General features: G+C 44.5%; 1 protein-coding gene across 5 annotated transcripts in view; it reads right to left on the bottom strand.

The window, feature by feature from the left end:
• The window catches only part of SLC15A2 (solute carrier family 15 member 2), a 51,239-nt gene extending 35,274 nt beyond the window's left edge, over positions 1 to 15,965 (bottom strand). Inside the window, exons 1-2 of one of the 5 annotated variants that reach the window (XM_050339421.1) lie at positions 15,877 to 15,965; positions 2,568 to 2,614 (exon numbers count right to left, since the gene is read on the bottom strand). In XM_050339421.1, coding sequence (XP_050195378.1) covers positions 2,568 to 2,614; positions 15,877 to 15,943 — 114 coding nt within the window. In that variant the 5' untranslated portion in view covers positions 15,944 to 15,965. Of the gene's footprint in view, positions 1 to 2,567; positions 2,869 to 3,024; positions 3,099 to 4,846; positions 4,968 to 7,213; positions 7,292 to 15,876 lie in introns of those variants that run through there. The other 4 variants (XM_050339422.1, XM_050339419.1, XM_050339423.1 and 1 more) reach the window with 4 other exon arrangements.
• Positions 15,966 to 16,722: the final 757 nt, after the last annotated feature.

The raw sequence follows: 16,722 nt of genomic DNA, 5'->3' as shown, positions 1-16,722 counted from the left end.
CAAGTGAAATAGAAAGCATTAAACAGACGAGTTTTGGCATGACCTTGTGTGGGCCCCCGTCCCTCTTGCTACCCCACAGCGGTCCATGCTAAGCAGCTTTCAGCTTCCAGCTGCTTAAGTAGCTCCACTGCCTCGCAACAGGAAAGCAGGTTTTCACAGCACTGCCCAGCCTCTGCCAATTAGCGGGAGAGAGGGGCTGGCCATGCTTTTGGTGAGGGACTGAGGGGAGTGTGATGTTAACAGCCGCACTTACGGTTCTAAACAGCCATGGTATGGGCCAGTGAAGTGAGGTGAACTCTTCACATGCATTTCTGTGCCTCGTGTTGGAAATAATGAATTCCTGTACTTCTTCCCAGAGTACCAAATGCAAATATAGGTACCAAAATAGATGTTTATTCAGGTTTATTTCACCACCATGAGACTTAGGCATATTTGGATTTCCAAAGCAACATCACCAACTTTAGAAGAGCCTAGCCTAATTATGCTGTCTTGCTCAACATTATAAAAGAGCAACAAAAGAGACTGATTGTCAAAAAAAACCCCAAAACCAAACCATAACTTCCTCCACCCCACTTTCCATTACTTAACTAAGCATCTCTAAAGCTAAATATTTCTGTCCCTCTTGTGTGTATATATATATATATATATATATATATACACACTTCTCTCACTATTTATGGGCTGCCTTTTTAATAAGAAACCCTTGGCCTGTTCGCTTTCCCAGAGTAAATACATAATTATCCATTACATTTATTATTTACTCTGGAACCATCATGTTCAGCATATGGTTTGTAAGAAAGAGTGGGCTCCCTTGGAAACAGCACTGAGGCCTCCTGCTTTTAGACTAGCCCAAAACCGGTGGCATACATAGGCTGTAAATGCACAAACACATAAACATAAGCACACATAGAATACCTTCCTACAACAGGTTTTTCATAATAAAAGAAGAAAAGCCATAAGAGGCAAATTATGTTTCCTGTGGGTGCTGGGAGGCATTTTCTGAACTTTGAAGTAAAACTGTAGAGCGGGGATTTTTTTTCTTCCTCTCTCTCACAGATTTCATAACATCTGATGGAGATGCAGAGCGTGACTGTTCAAACCCAGGTGTCAGGAGTGCTGCTGCCTGAACTCACCCCTCCACACCCAGTGCACAAGCCCCGGTGGATTCAGCTGCAGCAGTTGAAGGTGCAGTGACTCATTTCAGCCACTCCTGCTCTGGGATGGGCACCTCCTAGAGATGAATAGGGGCAAGAAGGGAAAGGAGAGCAGAGGGCGGTGACTTCCAAGCTAAACCTCCCCGAGCGCCTGAGCCAGGACCCTGAGCAAGTGCTTACAAACACACAGCAACGACTTACAAGCAGGGGTACTTCCATCTGGCTTGCATGACATCAGATGGTATCAGCACTTGCAGAAACCCTCCTGTTTTCTCTCCGCTGTATCACTGACCTGCCTGTGGCCTGCCTGGACATCCAAAAGTGGGAAGCTTTCATCCATGCAGAGAGCCAGGTGCGGTTCGCTCGCTTTCGCAGAGGAGAACCTTGCTCAGCAGAGAGCCCCAGCAAAAGCAAAGAGGTTAAGCCCGGATTCATGAACGCACAGATAGTCTGCAGTGCTTAGCTACCACAGCAAGCCTGGGATCTGCGGGATTATGGACCTCTTAAAGATACTGTGGAAGTTGATAGTCTGTGTCTTTGGAAAAAAGATAGTTCATTTGAAGTGCCTGCTACAGGAGACATTTGTTTTCACATCTCCTTCTTGCTGACTGGCTGCAAAATGGGATAAAGATTAATATTTCCAAGGAGCTCTGGATATCCAATAGTTAATGTCTGCACAGTACTTCTAATTGTGAATTAAACAGTTGGCTTGCTAACGACATGACTGTGAGTTTCAAGACCAAGTATTACGTATTATCCTGCAAGTCAAAGCAGCTACAATACAAGCCAAGTTCCCCCTCAATCCAATGCAGTGAATAGTTTTTAGGGGTCAAGCACTCAACAGAATTAGGCTGAAAACCTGCACAAACATCAAACCTGCAAGGCAGCAATATATTCACCTGAGTCAGGCTTTAAATCAGAGCTAAAGATGTAAACTCAAGGCTCTGGCACTACAGTTGGACTCTAACACTCAGCAGTGGCCTGTCCTCAGTTCCTGTCCTTCCTTCTGCTTTGCAGCATCTGGGGACCCTTCCCTGGTGGGTTTCATCAAACCAATCAAATGCAGGGGTCAGCTCTCTCTGTCCCACGCACAACATCCCTCTCTACTTCAGAGAACTAAGTCCTTTCCCATAAGAAAAGCAGTGTTCAGGAAAAAGACAGCAATCAAAACCCTTACCCTTTTCCCCAAACATTCAGACAGTTTGTATTTCCCCTTTAAGCTGCACTTTCTTAACTTAATCAGGTTAGTGGAAGGATTTTTTCCTTGAGTTGTTAATGCTTATTTCAACGCTCTGCAAAAAAGGGTGTTTGTCTCCAGCCAGAGCACAACAGAGGAGAGAACAGAGAGATCTTGCAATGTTTAGAGCAATCTGAGCAGAAAGCAAAGCAAAGGAAACCAGCAGTAACACTCACCGGGGATTTTTTCTGAAGAGGGAAATCTCCTTTGGGGGGGTCATCTCCTGCAGACATAAAATTGAACAAAGTTTCCTTGGATTCATTTCTCTGAAAAGCGTTCATCTCCCCTCTCGCCTTGTCTCCCACCATGCTATGTGGCTGTGGTGAGTTGACTGGGAAGATTTCCAACCTCAGGCACGAAGTTTGATTCAGTTTGAGTTAACCCTAATTGAGCACATTTGTGCAGCCAGGGCAGAAAGGGGAGGGAGATGCTACCCGGAAAGACAACTGCAGAGTTCAAGAAGAGCCAGGGAAGACAGCGTAAATCACTGACAGGTTGGGGCTGTCAGCACTTTGTGCCACAGACCTCCCTGTTTTTTGGCATGTCCCCAGCCACGGTACGTGCACCAGGCCAGCACGGTACTGTAGGCTGCACAGATGTGAGCTGAATAAAAATCCCAGGTCCCAGACACACCTACAGCCTGTGGATTTAGGAGCAAAGTGTACATCTCCCTCCCAAGGTGGTAATGACAGGTTTACTCTGCAGGGATCTCATTCCACTGAAAAGCCACACATTCCATCACACCAAACCCCTGGACACTGGATGTCACGGATGCCTGCACTGTGTTAAATCATTTCAGGAGTGAAGTGACCCAGGGTTCATTCTCACACCAATTCCCTGGAATGACCTTGTCTTTTCCCACGGGTCAGTTTAATCAAGGGGGCACAGCCAGCACTCAGGAGCAGCCCCAAACCCCCTCTCTACTTTCTATTATGCAAAAGAACACCTCAGGACTCATTAAGTGGCAAATGCAGCCTATTGTGCTGGGAGTCCCAGGACTCCCCCTGCAGCTGTGTGGGCTCAGCTCCCTGCAGGTACCCTGATGTCCTTCCTTCCATGTCCTTCCCACAGGAATAGTGGAGCTCTTCATCAGTATTCTTCCAGTGCCAGCTGCAATTACAACCTTCCCATAAACTATCCTCAGTAGTTGTGTCTCTGCGTATCCTTGGCACAGTACAGTGGTTTTTTCTCCCTCTTACACTTGGCTTCTTTAAAAGGCAAATGTTCAAAGAATTTTCCAAATATTTCTCCCTTCTCTTATTAGCAAAGCACGTACCACACCCAGAATCCATAGCCAATACAAGGAGGCTCCATAAACTCATCCTTAGCTCCAGCATCAGCTTGCTGATGATAGTGCTTGGGTATCAGAAGAACCAGGTTTGCAGTTGGCAAACCAGGAAACAGGCCTTTGCTCACACCACAGATCCTTAATCTGACTTCAGTAGTTGCTAACAAGACATGGAGAACACTTAGTCAAGGGAATCAGACGTGACAAGAGTGCACAGAGGAAGCATAATTACTCTCCACATTCCCTTATATGCTCTGGCATTGCTTTCTCTGAAAATCCCCAGGGATCCTGTTCACTGGGCAACTAAACATGAAACTCAAACTACAGATGGGGCCAGGAAGGTCTACCCATTCCTTAGTCCTTTATTCTTCTACAGCAGCAGCAAAGCAACAGTTTGATACCTCTCCTGTACCGCCACAGACCGGCTCATCTTCAGCCCCTCTAGTGATCTACACACCCACACAACCTTTTCACTGGGTCCAGCCTCCAGTGAGCTCAGGTTTGTCAAGCCCATTGCATGGGCAAGAGTGACTCAAAGGCAGACCCAGTGCTGGGGGCAGTGCAAGGAACAGGACTTGTGCACACTGGTCCTCTTTCCTGCACACCAGGGTAGCACATGCTCTTGTCTCCTGCAAGTCTGACCCCGTGGTAGAGAATATTTCTGAGTCCTCTGGTGGCATCTCTTACTGCCCCAAGTATTTCTGTACAACTCCCGATAGAAACCTGCTGTATTCTGCCATACACGGGCGAGCAGAGGAAACACAGCAGCAGAGTTATTAAAGGAGTAATACAAAAGGAAGACAGAAGAGGTTTCACTGTCTCTTGCACAGGGCTCCCACACTGCTGCAATGTGATGCCTTAATACTTTCAGCCTTCTGCAGCTATATTTCCTCTGTGTGTATACAGCCCCGTGTGTCACATAAGCTAAATGATTATTTCTTTTAATACTAGCATGAAAAACCCTATCAGTCAGTAGGATTAACATACTACTTGTCTAATACACTGCAGAGCTCTTTAGGCCATTAGCTGCCAGAAGGTCTTCACAGACAGAAAGGGAGAAAAGGAATTCAAATGCCTGGCAATAAATGGTAACTCGTAGCAAACAACAAAAAATGAGTTAGGGAGAATAACTTTGCAAGCACATCAGATACAGATACAGAATAATACCTGATAGAAGGAGACCTGTGCAGCTGGGCTGAAAATCAGGAAGGAATTGTACCACAAATGGAAATGAGGTGGCATTTCTGAAGATGGCTAAAAACAAACGCATCAAACACAGAGCGGTAGAGGCTGCAAAGCTGAGGCACAAAATGAATTACAGCTAGCAGGGGGACACAAAAGGCAATAAGAAAAGGTGTTAGAAATGCTGTCAACACTGGAGAAAGAGGAAGGAAAATGAAAGGCTGTTATTTAAACCAGAAAACAAGCAAACAAAAGATCATCCACAGAAGCCAGAAAAGTTGTGTCCTTCTCGTTTGTTTCCACTAAAAAAAGTAAATTGCAACAAGATGCCCAACACCACTAAAATGAACTAATGGGAATATGAGTGAAACATATGGGAGAACATGCTTAAATAATATTTGGATACCTCAAATGTGCCCAGATCATTAGAGCCTAATGAAATTCACCTTCAAGTGCTGAATATCATACACTCAGGCACTTCCCATGTGGGGGGCAGAAGCACAACCAAGCATCACCACTGCCTTTAAAAAGGCAGGTTAGGACAACCCAGGTGTGTTCCTCCATAGCTGGAGAGATACTTGATCAGATAATCCCTTGTAAGCACCAAAAGGAGAGTAAGAATTACAAAACAGCCATTTCAGACTGGAAAAAATGCTCTCAAACCAGACTGATTTTTTCTTTGGTGACAGGGTAAGTGGCATAACAGCCAAAGCAGCTCTGTATGTGGTATATCCTAACTCGAGTATCTCCAACGTCACACAAGGAAATAAAGCCCAGATGAAATGCCCACATAGTGGACAACTGGAAAATCCCTCTCAGAGCAGCTATCAATGATTTTCCATCAGACTAGAAAAGCACAAAACATGCAGGTGCTCAGCTTTTCCATGAGCAAAGAGAACACCTGCACAGCCAGTGTGCTGCTCTCCTTTGTGCCCCAAACCAGGATGGAGAAGCATGGGGGAGAACAGGGTATGACCTCAAACTGGTGTATTGCAAAATGGGAGAAACCATTTTGCAGCTCTGGAATGAAAAAGATGGCGTTTGGAGAAGAAGACTATCAAACACTAATCCTATCCACTGACAGGAAAAACAGTCACAGAGACCAACTGTTCTCCATTTTCATCAAGGATGAGAGAAATAACTGACTTTATTTTCAGTAAAGACGATTTGGGGTCCTTTTTCCAATTTCCGTACCAGTAAGGACAGATAAGCACTGGAACAGAGATGGTGTGGCTGGGGCTGCAGGATTCAGGCAACCCATGATTTCTGTTATATAAGAATGTATTAGGGACTGGATAAATATCAGGTCCTGTCCCAGTGCAGGCAGATGGATGAGGTGTCCTCCTGAATTTCTGTGAAAATCTTGTGCCAAACAACTTCACCTGGTAAGCACTAAAATGAGGACTGCTTTCTGTATAATTTCCTCTTTTCTAAGTTATCCTTTATGCAAGTGAGGAGTCTGCAGGATGATTCATGCTTAAATGTAATATTCAGCTACCAGACTCCTCGTATAGCCAGAAGTTCCCATGAATAGATATTTGCTATGACTTTGAGTTCATAATTTAATTTTTTCTGGTTCCCAAATCCTCAGGAAGAAAATCTGCATTTTCCCACTGCTTTTACAAACCCCATGTTCTCACTGCTCCCTGCTGCAGTACTGTGCACCTTAATCTGTTTATACTCAACTAATCTCTTCATTTTTACCTGCATTCATCTTGTGGTACAATCCCTTCCTAATTTTCAGCTCAGCCACACTCGTCTCTTAATAATGAGTCTTATTTTTAATTCATAGACACTGGCCATACTTTTACAGCCCTTTTACCACATATGCATTTCTCTCCTCTTTCTCTATTTTCGAGATAAGGTTTTAAGAAGCTAGAAGAATGTGTGCCAGCAACACTTAGGGCTTAATGACCAGACCCTGGAAGGACATGATAACCTCTCCAGGTCTCATCTCGCTTATTTTCACCAACTCTTTGATCACAAAAAAGAGCAGGGCTTAACTGATTTAGACAGATCAAGACTGGTTTCCATTGCCTGCAGACTTCTCCTAAACTTCAAAGTAATTTAAGAAAATGATGTATAAAATCATTTGAACAACCAGGAAAATATGCCAGGGGCCTTCAAACCCACACCCCTCCTCTATTCATCAGCCTTTACAGACTCAAAATTGTAAAGGTATTTAGATTAATACCACTAACAATATACAGTACCTAATCTGTATTTAAGTGATTGTCATCTGGTCCCTAGTCAACCTGTAACAATCCAAGAAACTTCTCATCTCTTCTCACACCTTTTTACTTTCACTTTCTCCTATGATTAGCAAGAAGAAGTCTTTTTAAATTCTCTCACCAGCCTGGGGTTCCTCGGCAGCCCGCGGCGTGCCGTCCCCCTCTGCCATGCCGGGCGATTCCTGCGCGTTGGACAACCACAGCTCTGTTGTGCCTGGAGACGAACCCTGTTGAGCAATCCTGGCTCGCTCTCACCCTGTTGTTAATGTTTCACTTCACAACAGCAGTCCTTCGGCCCCCAGTAAAATAGTTAAATTTTCATTTAGTTTTTGATCTGAAGTCATCTTCGCTCAGCTCGCAAATGTCATAGGGAATCAGCCTTTCCTGAGCACAGCCTCTGAGGCTGCATGGCACCTTTCATGGATGTTCACGATCAATCACTTTGCACTGCAGCTACACGACCTTTCAATAAAGTTACTAGTTCTGGACGTGGTCAGGGACTGGCTCTGTGACTAGGCAGGATCTATAGCTGACCATAAATCCAAATTTTTGACACTGTACACCGGTTACAGAGCTGACCTTATCTATACGTGCCTTTCAGTATCACAGAATAATAGAAGAGTTTGGGCTGGAAGGGACCTTTAAAGGCCATCCAGTCCAACCCCTCTGCAATGAGCAGGAACAACTTCAACTAGATCAGGTTGCTCAGAGCCCTGCCCAAGCTGATCGTGAATGTTCCCAGGCACAGAGCACCTAGCAGTTCAGGTTGTGAGAAGACATAGGGTTTCATCACCTTTTGACAGACTGTCTTCAGTTCCTGGTTCTTCACATATCACACAGGAATGCAAACATAACATTGACATGCTGTTCCCCCAGACCCTTTTCCACCTTAAAGTCATGAGCTGCCTGAAAGAGGATCAACAGTTTTTGTACCCCACTTCTGCTGTTTACTACTTCCTGCTTTCCCCTATAACCTCCTCTAAACTGCTCTTTCAGAGAGGCTTTAAAGCAACTCCTCTGCAGGGGAAAACATCCGATGTTTTCTACAGTACAGAAATGGTTTAAAGTGAAATTCTGTGGGTTCAGCAGTGGAGCAAAATCGTGTCTCCATGACCACACATTGAGTCCCTGAAGCCACCTGCATCCTTCCCCTTTTCATTGCACTGAAGTCCCACCTGCTTCATGGCCACATATTTCTCATCATCACCTCAACACACAAGATACAGTCAAGGCTACAAGCAGGTTACAGTTCCTGATGAACTCTGCTATTAGCTGGACAAAGGTTGACACAGGGGAATTGGGCAGGATGACTACAAAGATGCTTCAGGGAAACATTGACAGACATCTGAACTTAAGAGTGAAGAGAAACATGCAGCAATAGCTACTTATACATGCAATAGTGAGCAGCCTAAGCTGACCACAGATCAAATTCCAAAATGAAATGAGGAATAAATTCTTACAGGTGATGATTCATTTGACAGAGCAACAAGGGATGCACAGCCTGAAGTGAAAAGAAGAAGAATAGCCTGAACAACTCATAAAAAGATGACGGCAAATTGTAAGGGGCTTGTGCAAGGAGGATTGAAGCAAAACTTTAATAATGGCTACAAAAGAGCAGGCTATTCACAGAAGAGATAATAAAGAAAAGATAGATGGTAAGAAGGATTTAAATCCAGAATGTAGGAAGTATGGCCAGGATCCAGGGAGCACTAGTCACATTATAAGAAGATATGGCACAGATAAGTAAAAAGCACAGCATGGCAAAGCCAGCAGCATGACACTCTGGGCAAGCACTGCGAAAAACAAGCAGAAAAGACATATGAGCACTACATGCCAGAAAATGCAATAGAGAAGAAAAACTGGAGGGAGAATAATTGTTGGGGGGAAAAAAAAAAGCTTCACTTGGTAACGGTCATGACTCTATTAGAAGATTGGAGGGGGGAACCACATCAGGAAGGGCTTTTATTTCTGAACAACTTTTTAAGAGGCTGTCATAGTACAGAAAAATTAGTATTTTTCTCTTCATTGGAGGGAATGCTCAAGCAAAACACAGGGCACGAGAGAGCTGAGGCAGGAAATGAAGAAAACTCAGCACAAACAAAATACAACCATGAATTTAAATTACTTTCTAGGCTCTCAAGATGAGAGTATCACAAAACCTCTGAAAAAACAATGAAAGTTGGCTCCAGAATAAGACTTGTGATCTTTCAGAACAGACCACTGATTAACAGCAAGTGAATATCAAAGAAGGCTATACACTCTATAGAAAATCAGGAATACTTTAACTAATCAGGCTGTCAGTAAGGAGAGGGGCTAAGCGACCCCTTGAATTCTTTTCCAGCTATTTTCCCCTCCACTTCTAAGTTGTACTTTTTGCTGTGTTATAAGGTACCAAGCACTGCCTCAGAGCTGGCTGGTAGCACTGGTTTCAGTAAGTTCAAGACATAAAGAAAATGTACACCCAGGTGCCCCAGGCAATCGGAACATGTCCAGTCCCTGGGATGTTTCTATGTTCTGCCCTTCCTGATAGTCCTTTGTTTCCCCTTCATAGCGATTTAAAGCATTTTAGGAATGCTGCCCACTTCTTAGAGACAGTCCCTAGTTGAAACAATAGCTAGTTTTACTGTTCACATAGGTATGTAAAGTCAGCAACAGAGACAATGCTCGGGGGAAAAAAAAACAAATCCAGAAAAGGATAGCCAAGATTGGTGTGTGAGGGCATGCGAGCTAAGTTTCTAACACAGTAGTTAGTGCTGTTTGACTTGCAAGAGTGCAAGTGATCAGTTCTGATTGTCACAAGGTGTCCGAGTCCCTCAGACACCCAATGACACACCTGTCTGGCTCAGGCACAGCTCTCTGTTCAAAACCTCTGAATGACAGAGAGAGCCTGGAAACAGAAAAATCTGAAGATTTACCCAGTCCACTTGCCTGGAGCTGAGGCTGGGTTGTCCCCTTCATGGAGTGAGAAGGTGGGAGGTCCCTGCAGCTGGAAGAAAGATGTGTGTGGCGAGGCAGAACTTTGGAAAAATACTTGAGGACTGTTTGATGTCCCAAGAACATTTTCTCCCTGGTGGTTTCAGAAGCAGGATCTTAACATAGCACTTTTCAGCAGCAGGTCTAGGGCCATCTCAACAAGCAGGTATCAGTATCTCCATTTCAGAGAGGAACAAATGAGGGAAAACCATCCTGATGAAGGTAGATTCCGCTGAAATCTCTTGCATGCCAGCCCAGCAGTCTATCCAGTAAGCTGCCCTGCTGTTATCACAGCAAATGAAAAACAGCTACTGATTTATTGTGCCACAGGCTGAGGGACAGCTCAGCTCCTGAAGACATCACAGCTTGCAGCAGCCTTAGGTCTAGTGGGATGCCAAACCACAGTTGAATCCAGTGTCTCAGTCACCCCCTGGGTAAGGTGTCCTACTCTCCACACTCACTTCCAGCCTCTGGGACAGACACTGCCCTGGGAATTTCTGCACTGATCCCTCAGCTGACCAGTACCTGCTCTCCAGTGGTGTCTCCCCTACGCTCTCCCACCCAGCTCCCGAGCAAAATGCTGCTTTTACTTGCCTCAGCAAGAGGCGGTCGGTAATGAGAAAGCAGAAATCCTGTAACTACTCTACTCCTCACAACCAGCTCACAGGGTTGCCTTGAACTGCGCGGATCTATCGGGCAGTGAAGGAGGGGTCACAGCTACAGGTTGTGACAGCAGGACCCTGAGGTTCAGTTCTGACTATGCTACTTGTCAGGCCCCTTGAGCACTTATTCCAGGTTTGCTAACCTTAACTCCACTGGCCAGAACACAAGAGTCAAGCAGCACTAATCTTCCGTACATCTGGGGCGAGTGGTTTCATTCATTAATCCAGCTACAGGACTATGAGAATCTCAGAGAAGGCATTAATTCCAGTTTTCCAAATTTTTTTCCATACACCCACAGTAAACAGCCTGTTCGTTGTTCTTTGCGAGTTTCCCCGTGTCAGGAGACAAAATGCACTGCACAATTTCAAATCTTTGCCATCACAGAGAGGGTATTCTCACCATAACCAAGCATGCAGATGATTTTTTGACTGTAGTTTAAGTCAGATTGCAATTGTGTAATCGGTGTTTCATCAGGGCAAGCTGCCAGGGACAGAGAACATGTAAATCCCAAAAATACCTCTGTTCTGATAAAAAACTCTCCAGATCTAATCCACAGAGATCTTAGCTGACAGTGGCCCCTCCCAGACGCAAGCACTGACAGATATGACACAACCTTCTGCATTCTAGGGACTGTCATTTCCACTGAGACGTTAATCACATCCTCCCCAACCAGCTTCCTCCACCGAGGGACAGGCAGATTAGGGGCTCATCCAAGATTCATTAACTCTGGTTCCCTGCATTTTCATAACGAGCTTGCAGTGCCATCCATTCTTTTCAGCCTCCCCCCGCAGTGACCATGGGGATCAATTTGCTAACACGGTGAGTGGGAGTAGCTCTCACCAGCTCCAGGGGGAAGTGCAGTCATGTGGGTTTTTCCTGCATCAGGTCCCAAAGGGAGTGGCACAAAATCAGAGATTTTTTTTTTTCTCTCTTTTGTTAATGTTGATCTAAACATACAGCATTTGGGTCTCCAGGGACCCTAACACTTTGTAGCACAATTCCTTTTGTTCTGGCCATCCTGTGCCCACAGCAGTCTGTTCTCCACTGGCACTCACGACAAATGCCCCCAGAGTTTGGCAGGAAGAAGGGTTATTCTCTCATAGAAACAAGAACTCATCTGTGACTCTTCATCTTTATGCTAACTCCACAAAAGAGATCCAGTTTTCCTGGGAGCTGAGTGGCATCTGATCCACCTGACATCAGTGGGACCAAGAGTGCTCAGCCTTCTCCCGATGCCACCCCAGAGAACATATTGTCTTCCTTCTGCTCAACATGCCTTTCTCCCAGGATTCCAGGCTCAGTAGCTTAACTGGAGCACATCTTTTGGCTATGACTGAATGCTGAATTAGGCAGTTGCTTTCACCCTCCTCTTCTATCCCCAGCCTGTCTCGTTCCTCCTGGGATCTTGCATAGAATTGTGCCCATCACACAACAGCTGAGACCTGCATCACACGCCTGCAATCACTCCATTACTTCTCTTGTGCAAACAGAAACCCTGAACACAGAATGGTTTTGTGCCAGAAATGTCACAAAAAAACCACCTCTGGTGGCTTCCAGCTTGTGGCCACCCAGAAGCTATAAAGCCGTGCTGAATGTGCAGGGCAGCAGCACAGCACGTGCCCAAGCAGCAGGTAATGGTGTATGCAATGTGAATGCATCCACTGCAGTCTCATCTGTGGTGTGTGACAAAGGAAGATGATGTTTCCACCCCAGCAGTGGTGGTGGTGATATGCTGGTATAAGCTTTCCACCACTCCTTCCATCTCTCTCCTGTCTTTGCTGTCTGGCATTCAGTCTTTAGATGTCTCCAAGTGCTCCTTAGTGAACAGAGGAGAAGGCACTGGTACTCACTGTCAGAGAAATCCATTAGTGCCAGTGTTCATTAGCTTTCATAAATCCATGCCAAAAAAATGCAATCACCTTTTCTATGACCTCCAGCTATGCCTGTGCATAACATGCCAGTTCTTTAAGGTCCTTTATGGCTACAGGAGAGGTATATACTCAGTTGACTTCAAAGAACCTTTGAGTGCTCAGCAACTTGCATGAGATTTGTTTACAGAAATAACAATTTTCAGAAGCTAAGTCTACACGGCACTTTTTCTCCATCTCCCATTCAGTTTTACCTCTAACAATAAATCACTAGAGAGTCAACATGGAATGCCTTAGCACTGTATTCATCTAGAAATATTTCTTTCCTGTATAAACTCAGATTAATATTAATTCTCTCCAAGACAAAGGCAGCTAGAAATAATTTGATGGAATAAAACCAGTTTTCAGAATACCTGACACTTCCCATTGTTAACAAACAGATGATCTTATAATGGTAAAGTCAGAGGAATAATTCCTCTCTTATACGAGGTCTGATTGACTAGACATGACAGATGGTGTTTTTATTACTTCCCATTCTAAAAGAGGCCTCATCTAATACAGCCGAGGCTGTGTTTTGAGTCTTTACCTCCCAGATAAGCAAACCCTGTTTCATCAGGTTAATGGATCCTTACTTGATTCAGGAAGGCAATTTTCCTTAAAGTTATTCTAATCAAGTACTCAGAGCCCAAATTGTCCTGGCTGATTGACTGCCAGCAATGGGTAAATCTCTCTACTAAGGACCATATTTATTTTCAAAGAGGGAAAACAAGTTATTATTACAGAACCAATTCTGCCCTATATTCAGTGGCTTCTCAGATACTGGCTTTTACTGCAGTCACAGAATTAAAGATAAAAGTAAAGTTAATACAGCCTTTCTCTCAGTAGTTTTGTTAAATAACAGGCAGGGAAGGAAAATTAGAGGGAGATGGCCTGCTGCCTATCGATACCCCCTCAATTAACTGCCCCTACGATAATAGCAGCTGACCCTAATCAGCACAGACCCTTTCAAACAGGCTCACTCCAACTTGTCTTGCTGCACCAGACCCCAAATTGAGGGCTGTTAGTCCAAGTAACTTTACCACCAGGCTGAGAAGAAGTGACAGATGACTATCTACCTTCTACAAGAAAAGCTCAGAAGAAACTTTCCTTGTAGAAAGTGGGAGCCTTCCTGTTCCTGAAGGAAGCTCCCTTTAAGTCCCATCTCCTGTATGGCATCTGGCTCCACAAGCACAGTTTGGTGCTGCAGCTGTGTGGGAGCGCAGTGACAGCCCATATGGATAGGGATCACAGTGCCCTGCTGCCTTGGCTCTTTGCTGACTCCAGCCTCTGCAGGCAGAAACTCTGCCAGCCATGGGGCTGTCCAGGCTGCTTAAAGAAGCAGATGGGAGGCCTGACCTCTCCTACTCTCTTCCATCTACTACAAGACTGGTCCAGCAATTGAGCCCCTGTGAGGACAAGGAGAAAGAGCAACCACTCCAAGGTTATGAAAAAAAGCAGCCACAGAAATAAGAACTGGGCCCACAACTCTTGAGGGATCATTCACTCAGTGATTTTACTTCACAATGCACATATTAGCTTTTCACACAGCCTCACAAGCAGAACTGGTAGCTCTGATGCCCCATCAGCCATTCAGTACTGGATTTCCGCCTCCAGAAAATCTGACCCCCAGGAACCTTAGCTGGAGTCTGGAGAGTAGGCAAACTGAGCTACTTAACACAAAGGTTCCTTTGCCATTTTTGGAGCAGCTGAGCTGTTAGGATTCCTCACAGCTCTGGTGAAGTTATTGACGCCTCTAACGAAACAATCATTATCAATCATTTTTATTTACCAGCCACCAGATTTTAGGGCTTCGTCAGGCAGAGTATTACACTGTAATATCAAGGCAGGCATCTTTAAAACACTGCTTATTCTGCAGGAACAATAAAGATACAGATAGCAGGTGAAAATGGTGTGTTTGAAACAGAGGTTCCCAAGCTAAAGTCAGGAAGTATGGCTGGGCTCAGGCTCAAGGATTAGAAGTTCCCAAGCTTTCTCAAATGTCTCTGTTTCAGGTCCTGTCATGTAGCCTGTCACATTTTAAATGCACAGCACACTTTGGGAGAGGCAGCCTCTTAAAATAGTGCTCTCCTTGAATATCATTGTGGGGTTGATTGCAGACACCTTTGGGCTCAGAGCAAGAACCACTGGCAATTGTTCAGACATGGATCAATAGAGAGGCATAACTTAAAAAACATGTTACTTGTGGAGACAGCCTCAGGGGAAAGCCCTGAAATAACCCCTACAGTTAAACAATCCCAGAAGCAGGCATCCATCCTTGTTAATTACGGATGGGAAATAAAACATCAGAGCAGCAGGAAGAAAGGATGAGCTTGACTCTCACTAGGTCTCATCTGTTACATCAGTTTTGTAAATCAGCAGTAGAGAACTTGTCCCTGGGCCTGATGCAAACCTCCATAAATCAGGAACATAAGCAAATTTCACTCCCATCCAGTTTCCAGTGTCTGGGAATAGCTGACTCCAGCTGCTTTGGAACTGCAAAGTGGCTCCACAGCTATTGGGTAAGCTGCCCCAGTAGGTTTCTCATTGCCTTTATTGAGTGTTGGGTCAGATGCCATGCACACAAGTGTCTGTGATCAATGAACCCATGATTTGCTAGTTCTGCCCAAGGACTTATTCACAGTTAACCCAAACCAACTTCATTCATGAAACTGGATGGAAATCTCATCAAAACAGGCTTTGCAGAGAGATTTCTGACACTTTTGCTTCCTGTACTAGCTGAAAATAGAGCAAAAAGAGACATCAGCTTCCTCTGAGTTATTTTGTCATATCCAAAGATGGGTGATTATTCACAAAAAAAAAAAAAATAATAATAGTAGCTTGCTCATTTTCTGCCTTTTGCTTCCCCCTCCCCTTCTACGAACAGCCATGCTTATTCCTTAGGTTTATATGTTTTTCAGAACAATTTGTCAAGAAGTTTTTGCAAACAATTTCAGGTAATTAACAGCACCAGTGATCTGCAATATATGCAAGCACAACAGGACACATAGCGTTACATGATATACTTCCCAGTTTTTCACCTGGATGAGCATACATATTAGTAACAGGTTTGCAGTACAGATTTGCACAACTCTCATTCTGAAGCTCTTTCATAGATATTTTGGACACTTGCCTCAAAACAGCCCACTCCCACAAACATTCCACACACCGTGTCTGTCTGTTCAAGCACTCCCAGCCAGGGAACGCGGAAAGAACAGGAACACAATCAAAGCACATTACTTACGGAAATCTCTGCAGCGAGTCTCAAACAAAGGTGCCAGTGGAGTGTCCCCAGACGGAGGGATTTCCATTAAGAACGCAGTGGAACAGTCCAGAACTAAAGAAGAGCACTATGAACTGTTTAAACTTCAGGATGTGTCCGAGATAAATGTAGAGTAGGAATATAAGGTTATTTCTTCTTGTACCCACAAGCAGCACTTGTACTCCATGGTAACGTACAGAGAACAAATGGCAAAACAACACTTGGCCTCACAGCAACATTGTTCTGTTTGCTGTCCCTGAAGACTTTCAGTTAATCTTTATCTGCGGGTTTGGCCAGAGAAATGTACTGGTGTAACTCCCCTCTCTGATTTCTCTGTGCAAACTTAAAGTTTCTTGAGGATTCATTAACTCTTTACTTCATATATTTCAGGGTACTCTTCTGTATTTTCTGTACCACTTAGTGGCTTTGTAAGTGTAGAGTTATTGGTGAGGTCTTTTCCCAACTTGCACGCATTCCAGAGCAGGGCTCCTGAAGAAACAGCTGGTCCTACAGGGAAGATAGATAGCTAAAACAAGTACATTGTTGGAGCTAGCTTGGCCAGACCTGGTCTCTCTCAGACCTAGATCTTCCTCCTCTTCTCACATTCCCTATTGGGGAATGGAAAACAACTCAAAGGATTTGGCTATATCAAACCAACTTATCAAAAGCGATCGGCATCAAGAATTGATGCCATGTGTTTTCAAGAATTCATATTCAGCTTAATGCCTAAAATTAGATTTAGGCTTTGGTGAATGGCAAGCAGTGGGGAAAACTCACTGTGCTGACTATTCAGCTTCTCCAATAAACCCCTCTGACTGTGAGTGCTAA

The sequence above is a fragment of the Myiozetetes cayanensis genome, unplaced genomic scaffold (assembly GCF_022539395.1).
Source record: "Myiozetetes cayanensis isolate MyiCay16 unplaced genomic scaffold, myiCay2020 scf9, whole genome shotgun sequence".
Classification (NCBI taxonomy): domain Eukaryota; kingdom Metazoa; phylum Chordata; class Aves; order Passeriformes; family Tyrannidae; genus Myiozetetes; species Myiozetetes cayanensis.
Note: the sequence above shows the minus strand (reverse complement) of the source record. Positions and strands in the feature narration are given on the sequence as shown.